The sequence below is a fragment of the Lissotriton vulgaris genome, chromosome 8 (genome assembly GCF_964263255.1).
Source record: "Lissotriton vulgaris chromosome 8, aLisVul1.2, whole genome shotgun sequence".
NCBI classification, from domain to species: domain Eukaryota; kingdom Metazoa; phylum Chordata; class Amphibia; order Caudata; family Salamandridae; genus Lissotriton; species Lissotriton vulgaris.
Window position 1 is genome coordinate 1,117,084,727 of NC_141696.1, and position 18,499 is coordinate 1,117,103,225.

Genomic DNA, 18,499 nt, shown 5'->3' on the forward strand with positions numbered 1-18,499 from the left:
CTGCTTGTGCCTCCGTGTGCCCCTGTTGCCTGCTTGTGCTGTGTGGGTGTCTGTGGAAGGCTCTGTGTGAGTCTGTGGAGGGCTCTGTGTGGCTGTGTGTGTGGGGGGCTTTGTGTGGCTGTGTGTGTGGGGGGCTTTGTGTGGCTGTGTGTGTGGGGGGCTTTGTGTGGCTGTGTGTGTGGGGGGCTTTGTGTGGCTGTGTGTGTGGGGGGCTCTGTGTGGCTGTGTGTGTGGGGGGCTCTGTGTGGCTGTGTGTGTGGGGGGGCTCTGTGTGTGTTTGTGTGTGTCATTTGCGAGAGATAAAGCTAGTGGCATTGTAAATGACAATGCCATTTATTTATGTTAAAAAAAAACATAAATAAAAATGTCAAGAGCAATGCCAATAGCTCTAACTTTAACAAAGGCAAAACCATTGCATTGTAAATGCTTGTTTCGTTTGAAATCTGCTTAAGCATCCTTTCATTCTGTTTTTTAATCTCCGAGCAGGCAGCATACTCTAGGCTGTGTACATTTTTTTTTTATAATACTGAAGATATTCAGAGCCTCTTTGGTCTGTCTTATTAGAATTTAGGGCCCGTTCCCACCCAACAGCAATATAGAATTCAGGGCCGTTACTGTACTTGTGTATCCAGCTGACGGTGTTATATTCTATTGAATATATCTTGCACATGAATTAAGACATAGACGCTTCAGTGTGTTATCACTGAGCGTTCAACATTCCAAAAAGCCTTATGAGAATAGTCTTAATACTGTCCCAGGTTCCTGGCATCCTGGCGTATGGAAATATGGTTACTGCACTAAGGCGTATGGTCATTTTATTGTATTTCCTGATGGCTGTTTTTTATGAGCCCACAGTCTGCCGTAAGTGTTGCCTTTTGTTGATGACTGTCTGGGGCTGCCTTAGCAAGCAGTACAGCGGTTTGCACCATTGAGTAGACTAGAGTCTGTCGCCGTGCGTTGTTTAGTTTTCAGTGCTGCTCTTTGATCTATTTGTGCCTGAGTTTCGTGTACATAATGCTATCAGTCCATTTTTTCTCTGTGTTGGACTAGATGGTCTTCTCCACGCCACCCTGTACTTCAGTTCATCTTAATGTAAAAGCCTAAAGGTGAGGTACTTGGCAATCCCTAGTTCCTGGATAATGCTAGTCACAAGGATCGAAAAACGTCGTCATCCAATTGTCATATCCGTTAATAAATGTGTGTTCACTTTCCAATAAATGCGTCCTATTCAACTGTCATATTATGACATGGAAAATTACGTCATATTTGTGAAAAACCATGACGCAATGCCATATATGACGCACGTCATATTTGTGAAAAACCACGTCATCCAATGCGAGATGTAACAGCATGGTTCATGTTTCACTTCCAATAAATGCACTCTGCACTTCCAATAAAACGTCATCCAATAATAAATGCGTTGTTCACTACTTCCAAGAAATGCGCGATGTAACATGCGCTGTAAACATTTTCGCGATGTAAGCATGCGTGATGTAATAGCATGCGTTGTAAACATTTCCGCGATGTGAAATGTGCGATGTAATATACCCGCGATGCACTTGCATCGTTGTAATGGGTCTTCACCCACAACGCTGCAATGGCAGCATTGTGATTGGTGGAGACGCCTCCCAGCGATGGGCTTACGGGGAGGCCATTTTCTCCAAGTAGGCTGCATTCCAGCCTGCATGGAAAAAGGGCAGAGTGAGCAAGACTGGTTTGGTCGGCCCCAGAGAGCCGACCAAACAGTCATTGCGGCCTCAGGAGTGTGCACACCACTCCTCTGCTCACAGACCAGGCCCGCCCGCTCGCAACCAAACCCTTCTGTTCTGCTTTCTCGCATTGCGAGAAGCTGAAACTTAAAATGGTAGTTACCATTTTATGTTTCTGCTTCTTGCACTGCTAGTGGATGGGCCACCCTTGCTAAGGCCTTGACCTACATAGATTAGGTCAATTGGATCTGGTGGTCCTTCTTTTTGGTCTTATCAGGACAGTTTTCTTTATGTGTTTCTTTTTCGTTTCCAAGTGTTAATGTCCTTGGGGGTACACATACTACTTTCTGACTGTTGTCAGGTGTTTTTGTTAGGATTTCATCCTTCTTCCCTTCAGGCTAGGTTTCCCTTGCCTGGGTTATCTGTTCTTCTTTATCGGTCCTTGAACCTTTTTTCCACACATTGCGATGGAAGAGTTTCTTCATATTGTTGTCGTTGGAAGAGTCCTCTCACAATTTTTCTTACTGTCTTAGAGATTGAGAATCCAATAACAGTAGTTTGCTTTTTGGCTCCTCTACTCCATAAGTTCTCTTTTCTAGAGATAGATGCCATCTTCTGTTTAGCCGGGTCTGGTGGCTCTGTAGTTGAATGTGTGCATTATGAGGACCTTGTGTTCATACGTTCAGATTCTGGCGGGTACATTCAGCCTTTCATCCAATTGAATCCAGTTGGATCCATGCTATAGGTACTGTTGAGTAACATGGACATCTGTACATCAGCACCTAAATGCCTACGGGGGACATCCGCTTTACACAATATATATATTTTATTGTTTTATGGTTTCATTTATTTGCTTTTTTGATTGGTTTTTGCCACGCTTTTCATAAGAGCCAGGTCTCTTGTTTATCTACTCCCAAGTGGGACTGGTCGGTCTTTCCTCTCGGCCAGCTGGTTCTCTTGGGGACTGTTGTAGGCTAGATTCGCAGATATCTAATTCACAAGTTAATGAATCTGCGGCTAGATGTTACGATCTGATGAAGAAGTTACTTACCTTCGGTAATGATGTATCTGGTAGAGACATAGTCTAGCTGCAGATTCCTTAACGTCCGCCCATCCTCCCCACTCTCAAACGACCTATGAGGTCTAGTCTTGGTGTTACCATTCCACTCATTTCCATTGCTGAGTGACCTGTATTGTGGGAGTGACCCTCCCTTTAAGCACCAGTTATTACGCTCAACTGATCTCTACCTTTTGTTATGGTGGAACAGCCCTGCTGGTCTTGTCTCATAGGTATTATATGGGATTGCAATACCATCCATTTCCCCTCTGTACATATTCTGTTGAGTGGGAGATGTTTTCCTTGCAAGCTGTATTATGCATCACTGCGCTGTGTTGAGATGGCTTGTGCTTCATTGATTGCTTAGTCTTTTTCTCTAAGTCCATATCTGCTATTGACATACCTTTCTTCTTATTTCTCTTGTAAAAGATTTTTCATCTTTTTGGCACGCTGTTTCCACAGCTAGTTTCTTTGGTGTCTCTGCATTCTGGCACTGAAAGTTTCACAGAACAAACTGGCGTAAGCGCGTCGGAGGAGACTTATATGGTTTCACGAACGTCACATCCAGATTCAACATTGTTGCGGAGCCATGCGGCGCCGTTTTCAGCGCGCAGAGGTACTGCTGTGAAAAGTGTCCATATCCAGCCTGACGCCAAGTTCAGGAATCTACAGCTAGACTATGTCTCTACCAGATACATTTGTTACCAAAGGTAAGTAACTTGTCCTTCAAGCAGTGTGTTGATCTGTGCAGGCTTGAGCCATTGTAGAATGCCATCATTTTAGGCTGAGGAATTAGCTATTGTCAGCCAGTGTGGCAAGCAAACTCTGCTAGTTCTTTCCTGAAAGTAGGTGAGATAGGATTGTAGAGTAAGAGGAGGAGAAAGGGTGACTGACAACCGAGGTCTCCTTTAGAAACTATAGAAAAAGTCCTTATGAAGCATCATTGAAAACCACAGGTTATCAAAACAAATTGATGGAACCCAGATTTTCTTTGTCATGCATATTTAAATGTGATTCTCTCTCGATCAGGAAGGGACATCGGCAATGGAGAATCTAAATGAGATGCAGTGCATGTGGTTTGAGACAGAGTGTGCTTCAGCCTACCAACGGATGGGGAAATATGGAGAAGCCTTAAAGAAATGTCACGAGATTGAAAGGGTAGGTAACCACAAGCCTCATTCGTTCAGCTTAATTTAAAAATGTGTTTATAATGCTCCCAGGTTGCCTGCTCCTTCATTTTTGTATTGGGCCATTAGTCTTTGAAATTGTGTCAATTATCGTTTGTACTTTACAAATCCATAATGAAATACACAGGGCATGACCAAGGCAGAACTGCAGTGCAGCAAGGTTTCACCAATTTCCATTTAATTGAGTAAAGTCTTCCAACTGGATCATCTTAAATATTATTTATTTATTAAGGAGTTTTTTTTTTAGTTTGTTTATTGCCATTTCAACAACGTACAATCAAGGAGTACAGCATTGGCACTTGTAAAACAATATTATCACGAAAACTCTTTGTCATGGACACATTAATCAGAATTTATGGCTCCCCCCCCCTCCCGAACAGCATTGTTGTTACATATACAATACACTTCTTCAGTCCAAGCCTCGTCAGTGCTCTCCACATCTAATCCGTATTCAGTAGCAAAAGACTCATTCCAAGTTCAGTCAGTCATGGTCTCCTCGTCAGTATGCTGTGAAGTGCACTCAGGTGTTCCCTCCCACTCAAAATCTAAGTGAGTCTTATCCGAATCGCCATCCGCCTGTGTAGGTCTCCTCTCCAGGTACAGCGCCCAGTAGTTTTTAGGGTGATTGCGGGGTGGAAGAGCTCACTATACTGTTCCGTTTGAGTACAGCAACATAACATGTCATTAGCCCATCTAGCAAGCGTTGGGCCGGCTCCCGCATCCCGGTGAGCGCGACACAACGTTTGGCAACTAAAAAGGCCAGATCCGCGATCCTCCGCCGTGCCGGCACTATATCCTTAGAATACCCCAGTAAGGCCAGCAATTCAGATGGAGCCAACGACAGATCGGTGACTCTATTCACCTCGTCATATACCGCCCGCCAGAAGTCTGCAACCTTCGGGCACAGCCAGGCAAGGTGCAAGAAATGGGCACATTGTGCCCTACACTTCTCACAGCTGGGGCTCTCCCGCAAGCCATACCGAAACAGGCGCTCAGGTGTGTGATAGACCCTATTAACGAATTTAAAGTGCAGGAGGCGATGGCGGCCGTTAAGGGACATTCTTCTGGTATTGGCACAGCAATATCTCCATTTATCCTCAGGGAGGTCAATGGCTAAATCAGCCTGCCAAGCGAAACGTGGCTTAGTATAACTCGCTGTCTGCTCTGCAAGCGCAATACAATAGAGGTTCGTGATTAATTTAGCCAATGTCTTAGCAGTGACTACAAAGTCAAACGTCAAGACCATTTGGGGCTCCGTCATATCCTCTCCAAGCAGCTCTTTCAAGGCATGCCGCACCCTATGAAATTGAAAGCGGGGGAGAAGCAGGTTTCCAGTGCCATCCTTCGGGTTCAAATCCTCCCAGGTACAAGCACTACCGCTCGTAAAGAGGTCACCCATGTTGACGATATTCAAGTCAGCCAGGGCAGTCAACACGCCTTTATCCTTACAGGGACTAAGCCACGAACACCAGGCCAACCGCGCTCCCGGGGCGTACAGCAGCGAGCAAGCCTGAGCATCCATAAGATGGTGCCATGCATGTGTCACTACGTTCAGAGAGTCTAGGATGCCCGTCCGACGATCCCTAGGTCGGGACAACAGAGCCGGTAACGGCATCGGGGTGGCCACTATTGCTTCAATCCGCAGGTGTGGCGCGTCAACCGGACCATGTATCCAGCCATACGCATGTGCGCCCTGAGCAGCTCGATAATAGAGCTCAAGTTCCGGAGCATGTATTCCGCCCTCTTCATAGGGGCGAATTAAGATGTCCCACGCTACCCTGGGCTGTTTCCCAGCCCACGCCAGGCGGAGCACCAGGGAGTGCAGCTGTCGGAAGAACGCTCCTATAATACCACAGGGATATTACTGAAGAGGAACAAAAAACGGGGAAGAACTATAATTTTCAGCAATGATATTCGCCCCATCAAGGACAAGGGAAGCCCTATCCATTTATTCACGTCATCCTCCAGTTTAGAGATTGCTACCCCGTAATTCTCCCTGAGGACCACTTCCGAGTCCGTATGCAGCTTGATACCCAAGTAGCGGACCGAGTCGGTGGTCCACTGAATGGGGTAGTCCGATTCTATTCTCCTGGTGGCGGGGGTAAGCGGGAACAATATGGTCTTGCCCCAGTTCACATGAATCCCCGAAAGCGAATTAAACTGTTCCACTTCTCTGAGCACTGACGAGAGGTTGTCCTCCGGCTTCCGCACATAAAGCAAAGTGTTGTCCGCGTACGTGGACACGATCCGGTTGTACGTGGGGAACCGAATACAGCGGTGACTGTGGTATTTGCGCAGAGCGCAGGCTAGAGGTTCTGCAACTAAGGCATACAAAAGAGGAGAAAGGGGGCAGCCCTGTCTAGTACCACGTCCGATAGAAAAGGGCTCAGTTGTGAGCGAGCCTATGCGAACCCCCGCCGTTGGGGAAGCGTAGATCGTATTCAAGAGCTAAATAAAAAGGTCACCCACCCCCAGGGGTGGGTGACCTTTTTAGCACCAGGCGAAGGAAAGGCCACTCAACGGAATTGAAGGCCTTTTCCATATCCAGGAAAACCGCCACCATAGGCACATCCTGACGTGTGTGTTGGAATGCCGCAAACACGGTCCGTAGATTATAGGTCAGGTTGCAGTTGGGGACAAAGCCCGCCTGTTCTGGGGATACTAGCGTAGGGATCAATGGGCTGAGCCGAATGGCAATGATTTTCGCAAATATCTTCGCGTCTACATTGAGCAGCGACAACGGTCGGTAGGAAGCGCAGTCGTCAGGAGGATTTCCAGGTTTTAGGATAGCTACAATAATAGCTTCCCGCATCGTTGGTGGCATTTCCTCCTCTTCTGCCATCTGCTCAACAAGCATCAATAATTTAGGTATCAGTAAATCAGAATGTTTTGTAAAAGGAGGCCGGAAAGCCATCGCTGCACGGGGCGCTGTCAGCCTTCATTGACGACAACGCCCAGACTACTTCCTCCCTCTCAAATGGGCGAACCAAAAACTCCCGATGTGTGTCGGTCAGCCAGGGTAACTGGATATGTGTTAAATAGTCTAAAATGCTTTCCTCCAAGGCCAGACCTCGGAAAGCGTATAGCTCCGCGTAATAATCCCTAAAGCGAGCCGCCACCTGTGCGTCAGACAGTTCCTCCCTAGTGTGTGGGAACCTCAGCGTAGGCGCCGTCGCGCAGTGCCTGAATAATGAGTGTACCCCCCCTGAGTCGGGAATCTAGTCCTCCACACGTCCTGTAAACCCAGTCGCGTCATCTCAGCGTCAAGGACTCGGGCAGAGGCCGAAGGGACCAGATTGGGACCATCTGACCTGTCTAGTGCAGGCTGCCTGACCATATTGAAATCTCCACCCCACAAAACATGTTCTCCTCAAAGTTCTCTTACCTTAGCAGCCAAAGTCAAATAGAAGGTGGGGCAGTCGAAATTCGGTCCATAGGAGTGAACTTTGTGCAAAGTCATGCCCCTGCCTACACATTTCGTGATAACATACCGACCCCCCCCCCCCCGAGTCAGTTGCAATCGGCATCACTGTGAAGGTGGCCTTATGGTTCACCCACATGAGTACGCCCCTGGCGTGTGAGATGAATCCGGCTGCGTGTACGTGGTTGTGTAGACCTCTATAGGTTGAGTGTCTGGCTGTCAGGGCGCAAATGAGTCTCTTGAAGCAGTGCAATATCAATTGCATGCCTCGAGAGATACTGTAGAACATGTCTGACCTTTCTGTGGTCATTCAGTCCTCTTACGTTCCATGTCAGAAGTGTAATGTGATCGTTATCATGTGGTTGTTGTGTCATGTCAGGGGGCATAATGAGTGTAGGCAGTCAAACGGGAACTCCCATGCCATATTCCCTGTGTCCATAGTTTCGTTTTCTCCCCAATAAAACTCCATTCCAAAATAACAACTATCCAACAATTCACCTCCACCGCAATCAGCAGAAAAAGATAAAGTTGCAATTCCACCCAAACCCCCGCCCACGCCTGCCCCTCCCCAACACTGCCGCGACCCAGTTCCCCTCCCAGCCTATGCCTCACCAGTGTCCCCCACTAAACTCCAGCTCCACCCTCTCCCCTCTTCTCCCCCCCGCCACCCGCCGCTCCCTCAACCAATACAAATTACAAAGCAAAACAAAGAAGGGAAAAGACCTCTCCAAAACGGGAGTTCAACAGGGAATAGTGTTCCACACAGCGGTGCGTAGGCAGCCTGCTCACAATAGTACTATAACAATGTCCTGCAGTAAGGCTCGCTGCATCGCCCTGCTCCCCCGCCCCTGGAAAAAAGGAGGTAAAGAAAAAAGACAATAGCAAGTGCCCTCCGAAACAGTACTAATTCCCCTATGGCAACTGGGGACATAAACATCATATATCGGATCTCGCCGCCCCTCAGTAACAATAACTGTTAAACCCTTGTAACAGTACCTCAAGTAACGTGGCACATAAAGGTAGCCCCCATCACCACGTATCATCAAGCCTTGTAGGGACTTCCCGCGACATCCACAGGACTCTAATCGGCATACGCATCTTGCATAGTGGGAGGAAGGGCTGGGAATGCATCATGGAAAATGCATCAGCGAGAGAAAATCATCCCCCTCTACCCACATAACCCATCCCCCCACCAGCATACAGCTGCCTTACAATCTCAGTGCAAAATAAGGGCCCAGGAGAGGTAGCAATTCATTATATAGACAGCAAAGTTAAAGGCCAAATGTTGGGTCTCACAAATTTTCAGTTCCCCAGGGCACCAGTATCTCACCCAGCCGTAGTCCGCAAATTCAGTCTTGATCTTCCAGTGAACCACCGGAAGCATCATGAGGGAGGCCGTCCTCTGAGGACTACTGCGTGTCCCTGCGCCAGCTCTTCATGGCCTTCTGAAGCGCTCTCGGGTCCGTGAAGATAGTAGACCTCCCCTGCCTTTAGACTCTCTATTTGACAGGGTAGAGCATGGCATAATCCACTCGGAGGTCGCGAAGTTGCTGCTTCATGGGCATAAACTGGCGCCGCGCCTCCTACACCCTTGCTGTAAAGTCCGGGAATAATGAGAGCGTACTGCCCTCATAGGTCAACGGTTGTTTGTCCCGCGCAAGCCTCAGCGCAGTGTCCCGATCTCTGTAATTAAGGATCTTGGCCACAATGGGTCGCAGAGGGGCCCCCGGTTTAGGTCTCGGGCCCAATTGGCGGTGCGCTCTTTCGACTACAAACCTCTCCGAGAATGCTGTCTCCCAGCAGCTTCTTCAAAAGAGCCTTCACATAGAGTTCCATGTTACCAGTCGGCATACTTTCCGGTAGGCCCGTGATGCGTATGTTGCATCTCCGGGATGGCGCCTCCAAGTCCTCTGTCTTGTCAGACAGATGTTTGATAAATGTGGTGGTGTTGCCAGGGGATGGTATAGGACATACAGATAAAGTGTATTGTTCTCACTTCTGTTAATGTTTGCAGATAGGCATTCAAAGGTGTTATAGTTAAAGGTTTCAATTTCTGTCACGGACAAGGTGTTGTGGATGATTGCTAGCTATACCCCCACCTTTTTGGTCTTTACGATCTTGGTTGATGATTGCAAAGCCTAGGGGCACGAGAGTGTCCATGATTGGCGGCGAGCAGTCATTTAGCCAAGTCTCTGTGATGAAGGCTATGTCTATGTCATGGGTGAGGCTGGATTCTGCTAGCTCTGTGGCATGATGGGTGGCTGATCTGCAGTTTATGAGCATGCATGCATGCAGTTAGTGGTGGGCGTCTCTTTTTGGGGTTTCTTCCTGGGGGGGCATGGGGATGTTAATAAGGGAGGCAGAGGGTCTTGGAGGTTTAGGACGGGAGTGGTCTCGTCTGAATCCAGTGATCACCTGAATTTTGGATTGGGGGTAGGAGTAGATGGGGTGTCGTATGAAGAGGCAAGATCTGCAACTTCACTTGAGGACATCGCTATTCTTGTTCTGTTGGGACGATTATGATTTTGATTTTGATTCGAGAGGGTGGTTGAGATCCAACTGGGGTGGGGAGCCTTGAGGGTCTTTTGATGTGGCGGGTTGGAGACAGTGGGGATGCATTGGGGTTATTGGGAAGGCTTGCGGAGCGTGGCGAGGTTGGTTAGGATTTTGTTAAAGCCCTGGATTATGGTTCGTAGCTGGCTTCAAGCAGGGTGAGACGCTGCCCTGTCTCTTCCGGGGTGGGGGGCGGGTCCTTCCACGAGTTGAGTGCTGTGCTGCGGTCCTTTTTATTTGGCGGAGGTTGTAGGCGGTGTGGTGGTCGAGGAGACGGTCTGAGGGGGCGAGGGAGCCTTGTTCCTGGTGACAGAGGTGAGGGTGGTGTCAAGTGGTGCAAGGCTGGTGTAGTTGATAGGGGTCGCAGGAATGGTTGGTGAGCTCTGCTGGAAGGTCCAGCTGTTCGGGGAGAAGGTGTGTGGTAGATCTGCGTGAGAGGGGCTATTCCGAAGTGAAGGGAAGATGCTTCTAGGTGAATAATTGAACACTAGTTTGTAAAATGTTATAGTTCTTCATAGCTCATATTATGCTATATTTGATTTATTAATAAAAGCTTTATTAACTTAATACTAATTTATGAGTGGCTTGGCTGGTTCACATAGTCTACTGCAGACAAAACTGCTGTTGGTAGTGTTCATCCGTTATTTATGTAAAACATTGTATTAGCATTTTTACAATAATGCAACAAAAGCTGAAGGTTTCAGAACTGTATATGGATCTCCTTGCTTACAGGAATGAAACTTTCCAGCCACACAAATTGATGTAATGTGTAAAGTACTCCAATAAGACCCTTCTTTGGAAGGGTGTTTCAAGGAAGCTGGACTACAAGTCCTGGACCTCGCAGAATCATTTTATATTAAGCTAAGTACCCTCCAAGGATTATGATAAACAAAAGGAGAGTTCCATCACCTTACTGGAACCTCAAAGCAGTTCATCTAGTATTGAATGCTTTTCTGCCTTCCTTGACAACAAATTAGATTCTTGTGCATATGAACAACACCACCACCACAGTGCACTACCTGAATAAACAAACTAGAAATAGATCCAGACCACTGTCAATGGAAGCCCAAAGAATTCGATGATGGCTCTTGGCCAAAAACCTGTCTTTAAAAAAGCCATTCACCTTCCAGGAAGCAAGCATATTTTCGCAACGGGTCAGCGAGGCAAATCGCAAATGGGTATCAGATAACAAAGTAGCATATAATATCTTATCAGAATGGGGCTGCTCTAAGGCAGATCTGTTTTCAATAACAAAAATCAGCAAATGCACAAATTTTGCTTCCAGGAAATGGGATCCTGACTTTCTGGGCAATGATCTTTTGATCAATTGGTGAAGGACATTAAAATGTTTTTCTTCTATTCCTCTTTTTCCACCTGCACTGTTGAAGTTGCAAGCTTCTCTAACAACTCCTGATTGTGACAGCTCCTTAGTGACCACAGCAGTATTGGGTCCCAAAGCTTCTACAGTTGTTGAAGAAACTACACAAGAGACTGCCTTGCCAACCAAACCAGCAAGGTTCATTGTTCCTATCAAATCTGATGTCACTGAGTTAGGAAGCATGACTCCTGAAATCAGACAGTAGGGCTATTTGAATTTACATCTGTCTCGCATTCATTTTCTTTATTTTTTATAAACCTAGTTTATTGTTTGTACAAAACGAACAATAAACAGTAGTGTGCAGACACTAAAGTGCATTACATTGTAATCGGCAGTCAAACAGCTTAGACTAAACATCTATGACTCCAGAGCGTAGTAGGGCCACCATTTGCCCCAAATTTTCAGAAGACTTTGAGGACATTCTCTTTCCTCGTAGATAGGTTCTTCCTGTTTTGCACACTAGTCCATGGCCGTGACTAAAGCAGTCTTTTGGGAAGGAGTTTCCTCCACAATATAATGATAGCAATTTCTTTTTGTACCTAAAAGATGCCACTGGACTGGATACTTTCCCTGACCCAGAGGTGGGTTCTCTCCCCGTCCTTCAACAGAAGTCAGCCTCATTTGCCATCTGTTGAGGTGGAAACTAGTGTCCTAATTGAAGGTTTGCAGCCTGGGCAGTTCTTGTCCAAGCCCTTGCTGCCTTTCAGCGAAGCCCTGACTGACACCCTGTGAGAATGTGGATTATTAATTGGAGGGGTTGTTAGTCCTCACCAAGTAACAATGTCACAATTCCTTACCAGGTTCAGTTAAGTTTCAATAATTTAAACATGAGTTGAACCCTTGAGAGCTGTAGCACAGAGCTGGCCTGCTTATCTTAGGAGAAATGTGTAAAGCATTAATCAGTACCAAAACTTTTGAACAGTACTAATGTCTATCATGTTGTCTTCACTTATTACTGCATATTTTTCTGTATTATTTGAAATCTCCCACATTTATTTAATCTACCCAGATCTAAGATGATGTAATATTTCCTTTTTCATTGTCTTCACTGCCATATCATCTGAATTTAGATATGTCGCCTATGCTTTCTTAACCCCTTGCATGCTGATGACGGCCCCCGTCCGTCATGCACCGCGGTGCTCGTGAGCTGATGACGGCTGGGGGCCGTGATGAACCCGCCCACTTGCGATTTTGCCGCACAGGCGCAGAACCGCGGCAGCATGCAAAGGGTTAATGTATGTTTTTGTATATTTTTGTTTTGTTTTGGAAACTACCAATAAAAATGTGTGAAATCCAAAAACAGTTGAACAGTAGAAAACACGATACAATAAAAACCCCACTCCAATTTATAACATTTGAGAAGATTGTAATGAACAAAATGAGGCCAAACAACAAAATTCAAATAAGAAGAACCGGAGATATGAAATTTTAGAACCAAAAAGCGCCAACCGCTGGCAACCAGTTGCACTAGACCAGGTCGAAGTTAAAACTTAAGGCCGACATCGATGGAGCAAGGGTCGGATGCAGAAACCGGGTTTGACCCGTTCATAGGTTTTAGCTTCCGCCTTAGTCTCTAAAATGGAAATTAAAAATTCTCCATGGGTTAAGGCTGCAGGCTGTTGCCAAGATGGGTTCCACAGGACAAGATCGCTGTCGGATAAAATGCCAGTGATTTCTGGAGGGAAGCCTCAAGAGTGGGAGATGGTCAAAATTCGTGCCAAAGGAAGGTCTCACCCTGGCCAGATACTTTTGGCGGCTTTGCCTAGCGAAGATATCTACCATTGGGCTTTGTCCCTTTTTTTGGAACTCTGATTTCTCCAGTGGGGTATGCTTCAAGCTGTAGTAGAACAGGACTACACAAGGCCGGGTACCTTCTCTGTGGCATCCTGCTGAAACTGATTTGCCAGGTCAGGCCAGCGGTACCTGTAGAGAAGCTTCGGACCTGTGTTTCTTCACAATCTCACCAAAGACTCTTGCCAGTTGGGTGAAATTCATACACTATTCGATCCAACATGGTGAGAATGGCCCAGACTCTGCAGAGAAGCACTTGATCAGTGCCTCTCCGCCAACTCATCCCCGATTTTTGCCAGGCTGGGGAAACCAACAGATGTAATTTGATCTGCAGGCTGTGTGACTATGAAGAGCCAACACCCATGCCCCCTCCCAAGCATTTTAAAATTGCTGTAAAGCTAGCAAGGCGACAAAGGACCAGTCAGAAAACACTTTAGATGTTGCAATATCAGTACTTGCACTTTTTTCCCTTCATAGATCCCCAATGGCTGTGCTCGGAGTAACAAGGGTCCACAAACAGAAGTCCGAGTTTAAAATGTTTTTTACCTTAAGGAATTTTAATGCAGCATACCAATGCTGCCATCTTTTGAATTTTTTTTTATAGATCATGCTCTTTAAAAAAAAAAAAAAAAAAAATCATTTTAAACACATTTTTCAGTATGGTATATAGTAAACCGCTGTGTTCATTTTTTTTTTTTTTTTTTTGAAACCTTTATTTGTCATTTTCAACCAGATACAAACACAGGCCTACAACCCCCAGGGCTGGCCACTAAGCAATTGCAGCACAATATTACGATCAAAACTTCAGACCCAGCCTCCCGGGGAGCATAGTCGCTACATCCACAATGCGCACTGGTTGGATGACATATCAAAGTGGGAACAGGATACAAAAGGTTTCATTTTATAATATAAAATATAAGGATCAGGTGCCATACAATATCTCAAGCTATGAAGAGGGGGCGGGCGAAATAGCAGTGTGTCCACAGTTAATTCGTTTTCATGTAGGTCAGTGGCATTAAAGCAGACGACACCCGGATAAACAAGCATACTATTACGGTTCGCGCCAACATTTATGCCCGCCCCGTGGCCCCGAAACATCGCGAGAGTTGAGGCACAGATGTGAAAGCAGAGATGGACCGAATGATGAACCCACTACGCTGACCCGGAAAAAGAGAAAAGAAAAGGCCAAAGAAAGATAAGAAGAGAAAAAAGGCCAGCCCCCCACCCTGCACCCCTGCAGATGACTACGGCCTACCCCCCTAGCAGCGTGCCTGTCGCCCAAGAACTGAAACCTGAAATATAGAAGAAACAGGGAAAAAAGGAAAAGAAATTAAACCCCACCCGAAGAGGGGAAATGGAGGAGGGGCTATGTTCAACGCACTCCCGGTCTCTCGCCCCCGTCCTAGCCAACCCCGCCCCGGACTCCGTTAATTCAATAAAACAATCCCGTTAACCATAATACCACAATGAACCACCCAGACAGCAATCTCAGCCTTGGCCCTGTCGATTAAATTTGCTGAGTCCTTCAGGGGAAGAAAGCCCCATCCTCAAAATGTCAAAAGTTACACAGAAGTTAGCAGGACAGGGGTCCACAGATGAAAAAGGAACGGCAGGTCCCAAATTAGTCGGCTGGTACCAACAATGCCCCTCCCCGTCTCCGAAGCCAGGCTTTATCCCATCCGCCATCTTGATAGACCGACTGGGGAGGGGGGTCGACACAGTCCAAAACAGTTCACGGTACCAATTGAAAGGATCCGAAGTGGGGACAGCATGTAAATGTTCCGACAGTTGCAAAACTGGGGATTCCAACGGATTAATTGAGTCACCAAGCACAGTACTTTCGGGTAGCTCCACTGCGATAGGGGCAAATACAGCTTCCAGCGCCGGGTCTAAGTACGCCATCGGGGCGTCGATCGAAAGGCGGGCTGGCCGCCGGGTCTCGGGCGTCAAGTCAGGATACGGTCTCAATCCTTTGATTCCATCCGCCGCCAACAACAGGCTGCAGGTCTGGGCTTTAACAGTCTCCTTAAGTGCCACAAGGGCCTCCAGCACCGTCCGCAATGACGGGCCACTTTGAGCCTGCTCCGTCAGCCTCCATTTTTCCTCAAGCATGGTGTTCCCCACAGGAGAGGCGCCTTCTCCGGGGGAAGATGAGGCGGAGCAGGAATGAGCCATGAGGGACAGACTGGTAGCGTGCAGTAGCGCGTAGTGAGATTCCAACCCAAGGGGCACCGGCGGTATGCATGCCGGACCCCCGGTCCGGGACCTCCGCAACACAGCGCCGTGCGTCACTCGTCACCTCACCTCCTATAGAACACCAGGCAGCAGCTGGTAGCAGAGCAATCCCAAAATTCCGAATGTTCCAGAGACCGGACCCAACCACATTCAACAGTCCGTTGTTGTTCAACTCGGACCCGGCTAGGCCAGCACTCAAGACCCCGGCTTCTCGGCTGGGTTAGGCCTCAAATCGTTCCTCGACATTACTCCGCTCCACAATGTCGGAGAAACTCCGGGATCACATCATCGGAGTGCAAATCGGGTCACACACACGAATCCGGGGCAGGAAATCAGGATAGGTGATAGGATAGTAGAGCGTAGGGCGGAGGTCAGCGGAGCCGGGGGACTATGCAGCCATCTTGTTTGGTGTCGTAGCTCCTCCTCCTTAAGTAATCAATCTTGAATACCTTTTACTGTTATTATTACCTCTACCATGACTCCTTTGAACACTTTTACATTTTATTTTTCCCTGAGAACGTAGTCCTGATGCACAAAATGATGGCTGTAACTTTCCTCTCAGGTTGTGGCAGCCAACCACTGCATTGCTGTTGGCGCGTGGATCCACTGCAGTGGATCCCCATCTCTAGATATACATAAATCTTATTACTTTAATAACTCCAAAACTACTGAGCAGGGGGGCGTGGCCACGCTGAGCAGCGGAATGGCCGCGTTCTAAACCGGCTCTGCCGGGCGAGTTAAAAAAAAATCTGTTATTAATCCGATAACGACACGCCGGATGGTCCCTGTTGGGCTGCGGGAGCCGCTGGGAAATCCCTGGGACATTATGAAAGGATTTCAGTAGCAGTGCTGGTATAATTTATGTGGGCTGCATGATCCGGACCAGTGGCCTCCTGGTAGAACGCCGCGAGACGCCGGGACCTGGAGTTTCGGAGCGTGGAGTGACGTGGTTAAAGGACGGAAGATCCTGGCGCGCAAGGCTGAAGTGTAGCGGAAGCACGGTCCAGAGCTCAGGACCCCCCCACCCCCCTCCTCACACCCTTCCCTGTAAGATCGTACCTGGTGGGAGCTGAGATTGGCGGACCACACGATCGCAGAAGATCTGCCCTGCGGAGATGCTGAAGTGCTGCAGCCGTATGGAGGAGATCGGAGAGTAACGGGGGATCGAGGCGAGAGCGGCGGCGCAGGCACTAGCGCATGCGGACCAACTGCCGAGGGGTGGATTGGCGGCGGCTTCCCCCTGCTGAGCGGCGCGGACACTGGGCAGTGATTGTGGAGGGCAGCCGCGGCACTGATGTGAGTGGAGATAGCGCAGCCGCCATTTTCGGAGGAACTGCGGAGGCCCAAGGAAACGTGCTGCGTGCGGCTGTTGCGGCGGCCAGAGATTTAATATTTGGAGGGCTGGATACAACTGTTGCTCATAACTATATGAGGAGGACTGTGGGCATAGCTGAGGATAGTGGAGCCCACGTTTCTACTGGACCTGAGATAACTACAGGGGGAGCGGCCATGTTGCGAAAAGTCTGGTGAAGGCACAGGATAGTCGAGAACCACCCCCTCCCCCCCCCCCCTTCCTCTCCCACATTTAGAGAACGAGACTGGATACGTGTGGGCTAGGGTCCCCTACAGTGACTTCTGAACAGGCTTAAATGCATGTGGAAATGTCCTTCATAATTATTATCATCCAGGGGTGCAAGCCAGACTGATGTATACCTCCCCTCGCTTGAGGTGACATGTGGCCTGCACTGAAGAATACTACTATTGTTGGAGAGGTTGATTGCCAATAGCTCGTGGCATTCTCCAAAGCTCATCAGCGCGCTGGTGGAGGAGAGTGTGTGACCCTGTGCTGGCATTGGGAGTCCTAAGTGCGGTGCCTGTCGGGGTAAGTGCTGTACAATTGCCGACTTTGCTGACCTTGAGCGAGGAGGTGGGAGCGGCTATAGCCTGGGCACAACGGGGTCTTTCACATTGCGGCGCCATTCGTATATAGTCTAGTAACTCGGCATGGGGAAGCCTGAGACAAGACAGCCGAAGATCAACTTCGATAAAAAATCCGGTAAGTCGGCGGACAGCGACATGGGACAACAGGAGCTGCCTGGCAGTGGCGCGGTGGACAACCCTCCGGCAGAAGACATAAGGGAAATGTTTAAAGAGGTTGAGTCTAGCCTGCAGGACATAGACTCCAAGATGGACTCGCTGGCGGAAAGGATGGACAGGATAACAAGCCGCGTTGAGAAGCAGGAGTGTCGTATGGACGTGTTGGAAACAAGAGTGACGGAGACGGAGGAGGTCAAACGGACATGGACAAGAAATTGCGTGGGATGGACGGAGTGCTACAGCTGATCAAACAGAAGAATGAGGACTTGGAAGCTAGGTCTAGGCGCAACAATATATGGATCACGGGCGTGGCAGACTGGTCAGACATTTAAAACATGAAAAAGGACGTGGAAGAAATGATGGGAGAGCTATTTGGCGCTGACCTCTCAGCTATGTTTCTGATCGAAAGAGCTCATCGCTCGTTGGGGCCCAGGCCGAGGCCAGGAGCCCGGCGAGACCAATTATAGCCAGAGTCCTCAACTGCAGGGACAGAGACACTATACTCAGACTTGCGCATGAGAAAGGAGAGATCCAATATAAGGGTAACCATATTGCTGTATATCCGGACTTTACTCTACAGGTTCATGCAGCTCGCAGAGAATTCATCCCTGCGAAGAAGATCTTTCAACAGATTGGCACCAGGTATGCCTTGATCTATCCTGCAAAGCTGAGAGTACAAGTTCACAGGAAGCCTGCCTTTTTTACGGACGCTAATGCCGCCTTGGCTTACGTAAAGCAGCTGGCGAAGGAACACAAACAAGTTGCTACGTCGACTGAAACACGGATTGAAAGCGGCACGAGTGACGATGACTGAGAGATATGACACGAATGCTGAACGTGCAGATAAGTTTGTTATTGTGCACAGCGACCTAGGGGTGGTATATCCCATGTGGCCATGAGTGGGCGATTTGGATAAGAGGGTAAGCGGTCCCGTGGATATGTTCTAGGCACTGACGGTTTGAATGTTCCACCGGGATGGGGGTCACTGTGGCACGCTACAGCTGATAGGTAGGGCGCAGCTCGAGAGCATCATCCCAAGGCTGCTGCAGTCCTACGAGATATAGTGGAGGT

General features: G+C 48.2%; 1 protein-coding gene across 1 annotated transcript in view; it reads left to right on the plus strand.

Moving 5' to 3' along the window:
* NAA16 (N-alpha-acetyltransferase 16, NatA auxiliary subunit) overlaps positions 1–18,499 on the plus strand; it is a 772,708-nt gene that overhangs the window by 465,585 nt on the left and 288,624 nt on the right. Inside the window, exon 13 of the mRNA XM_086934938.1 lies at positions 3,796–3,924. Within this exon, the coding sequence (XP_086791064.1) occupies positions 3,796–3,924 (129 nt within the window). The remainder of the gene's footprint in view (positions 1–3,795; positions 3,925–18,499) is intronic.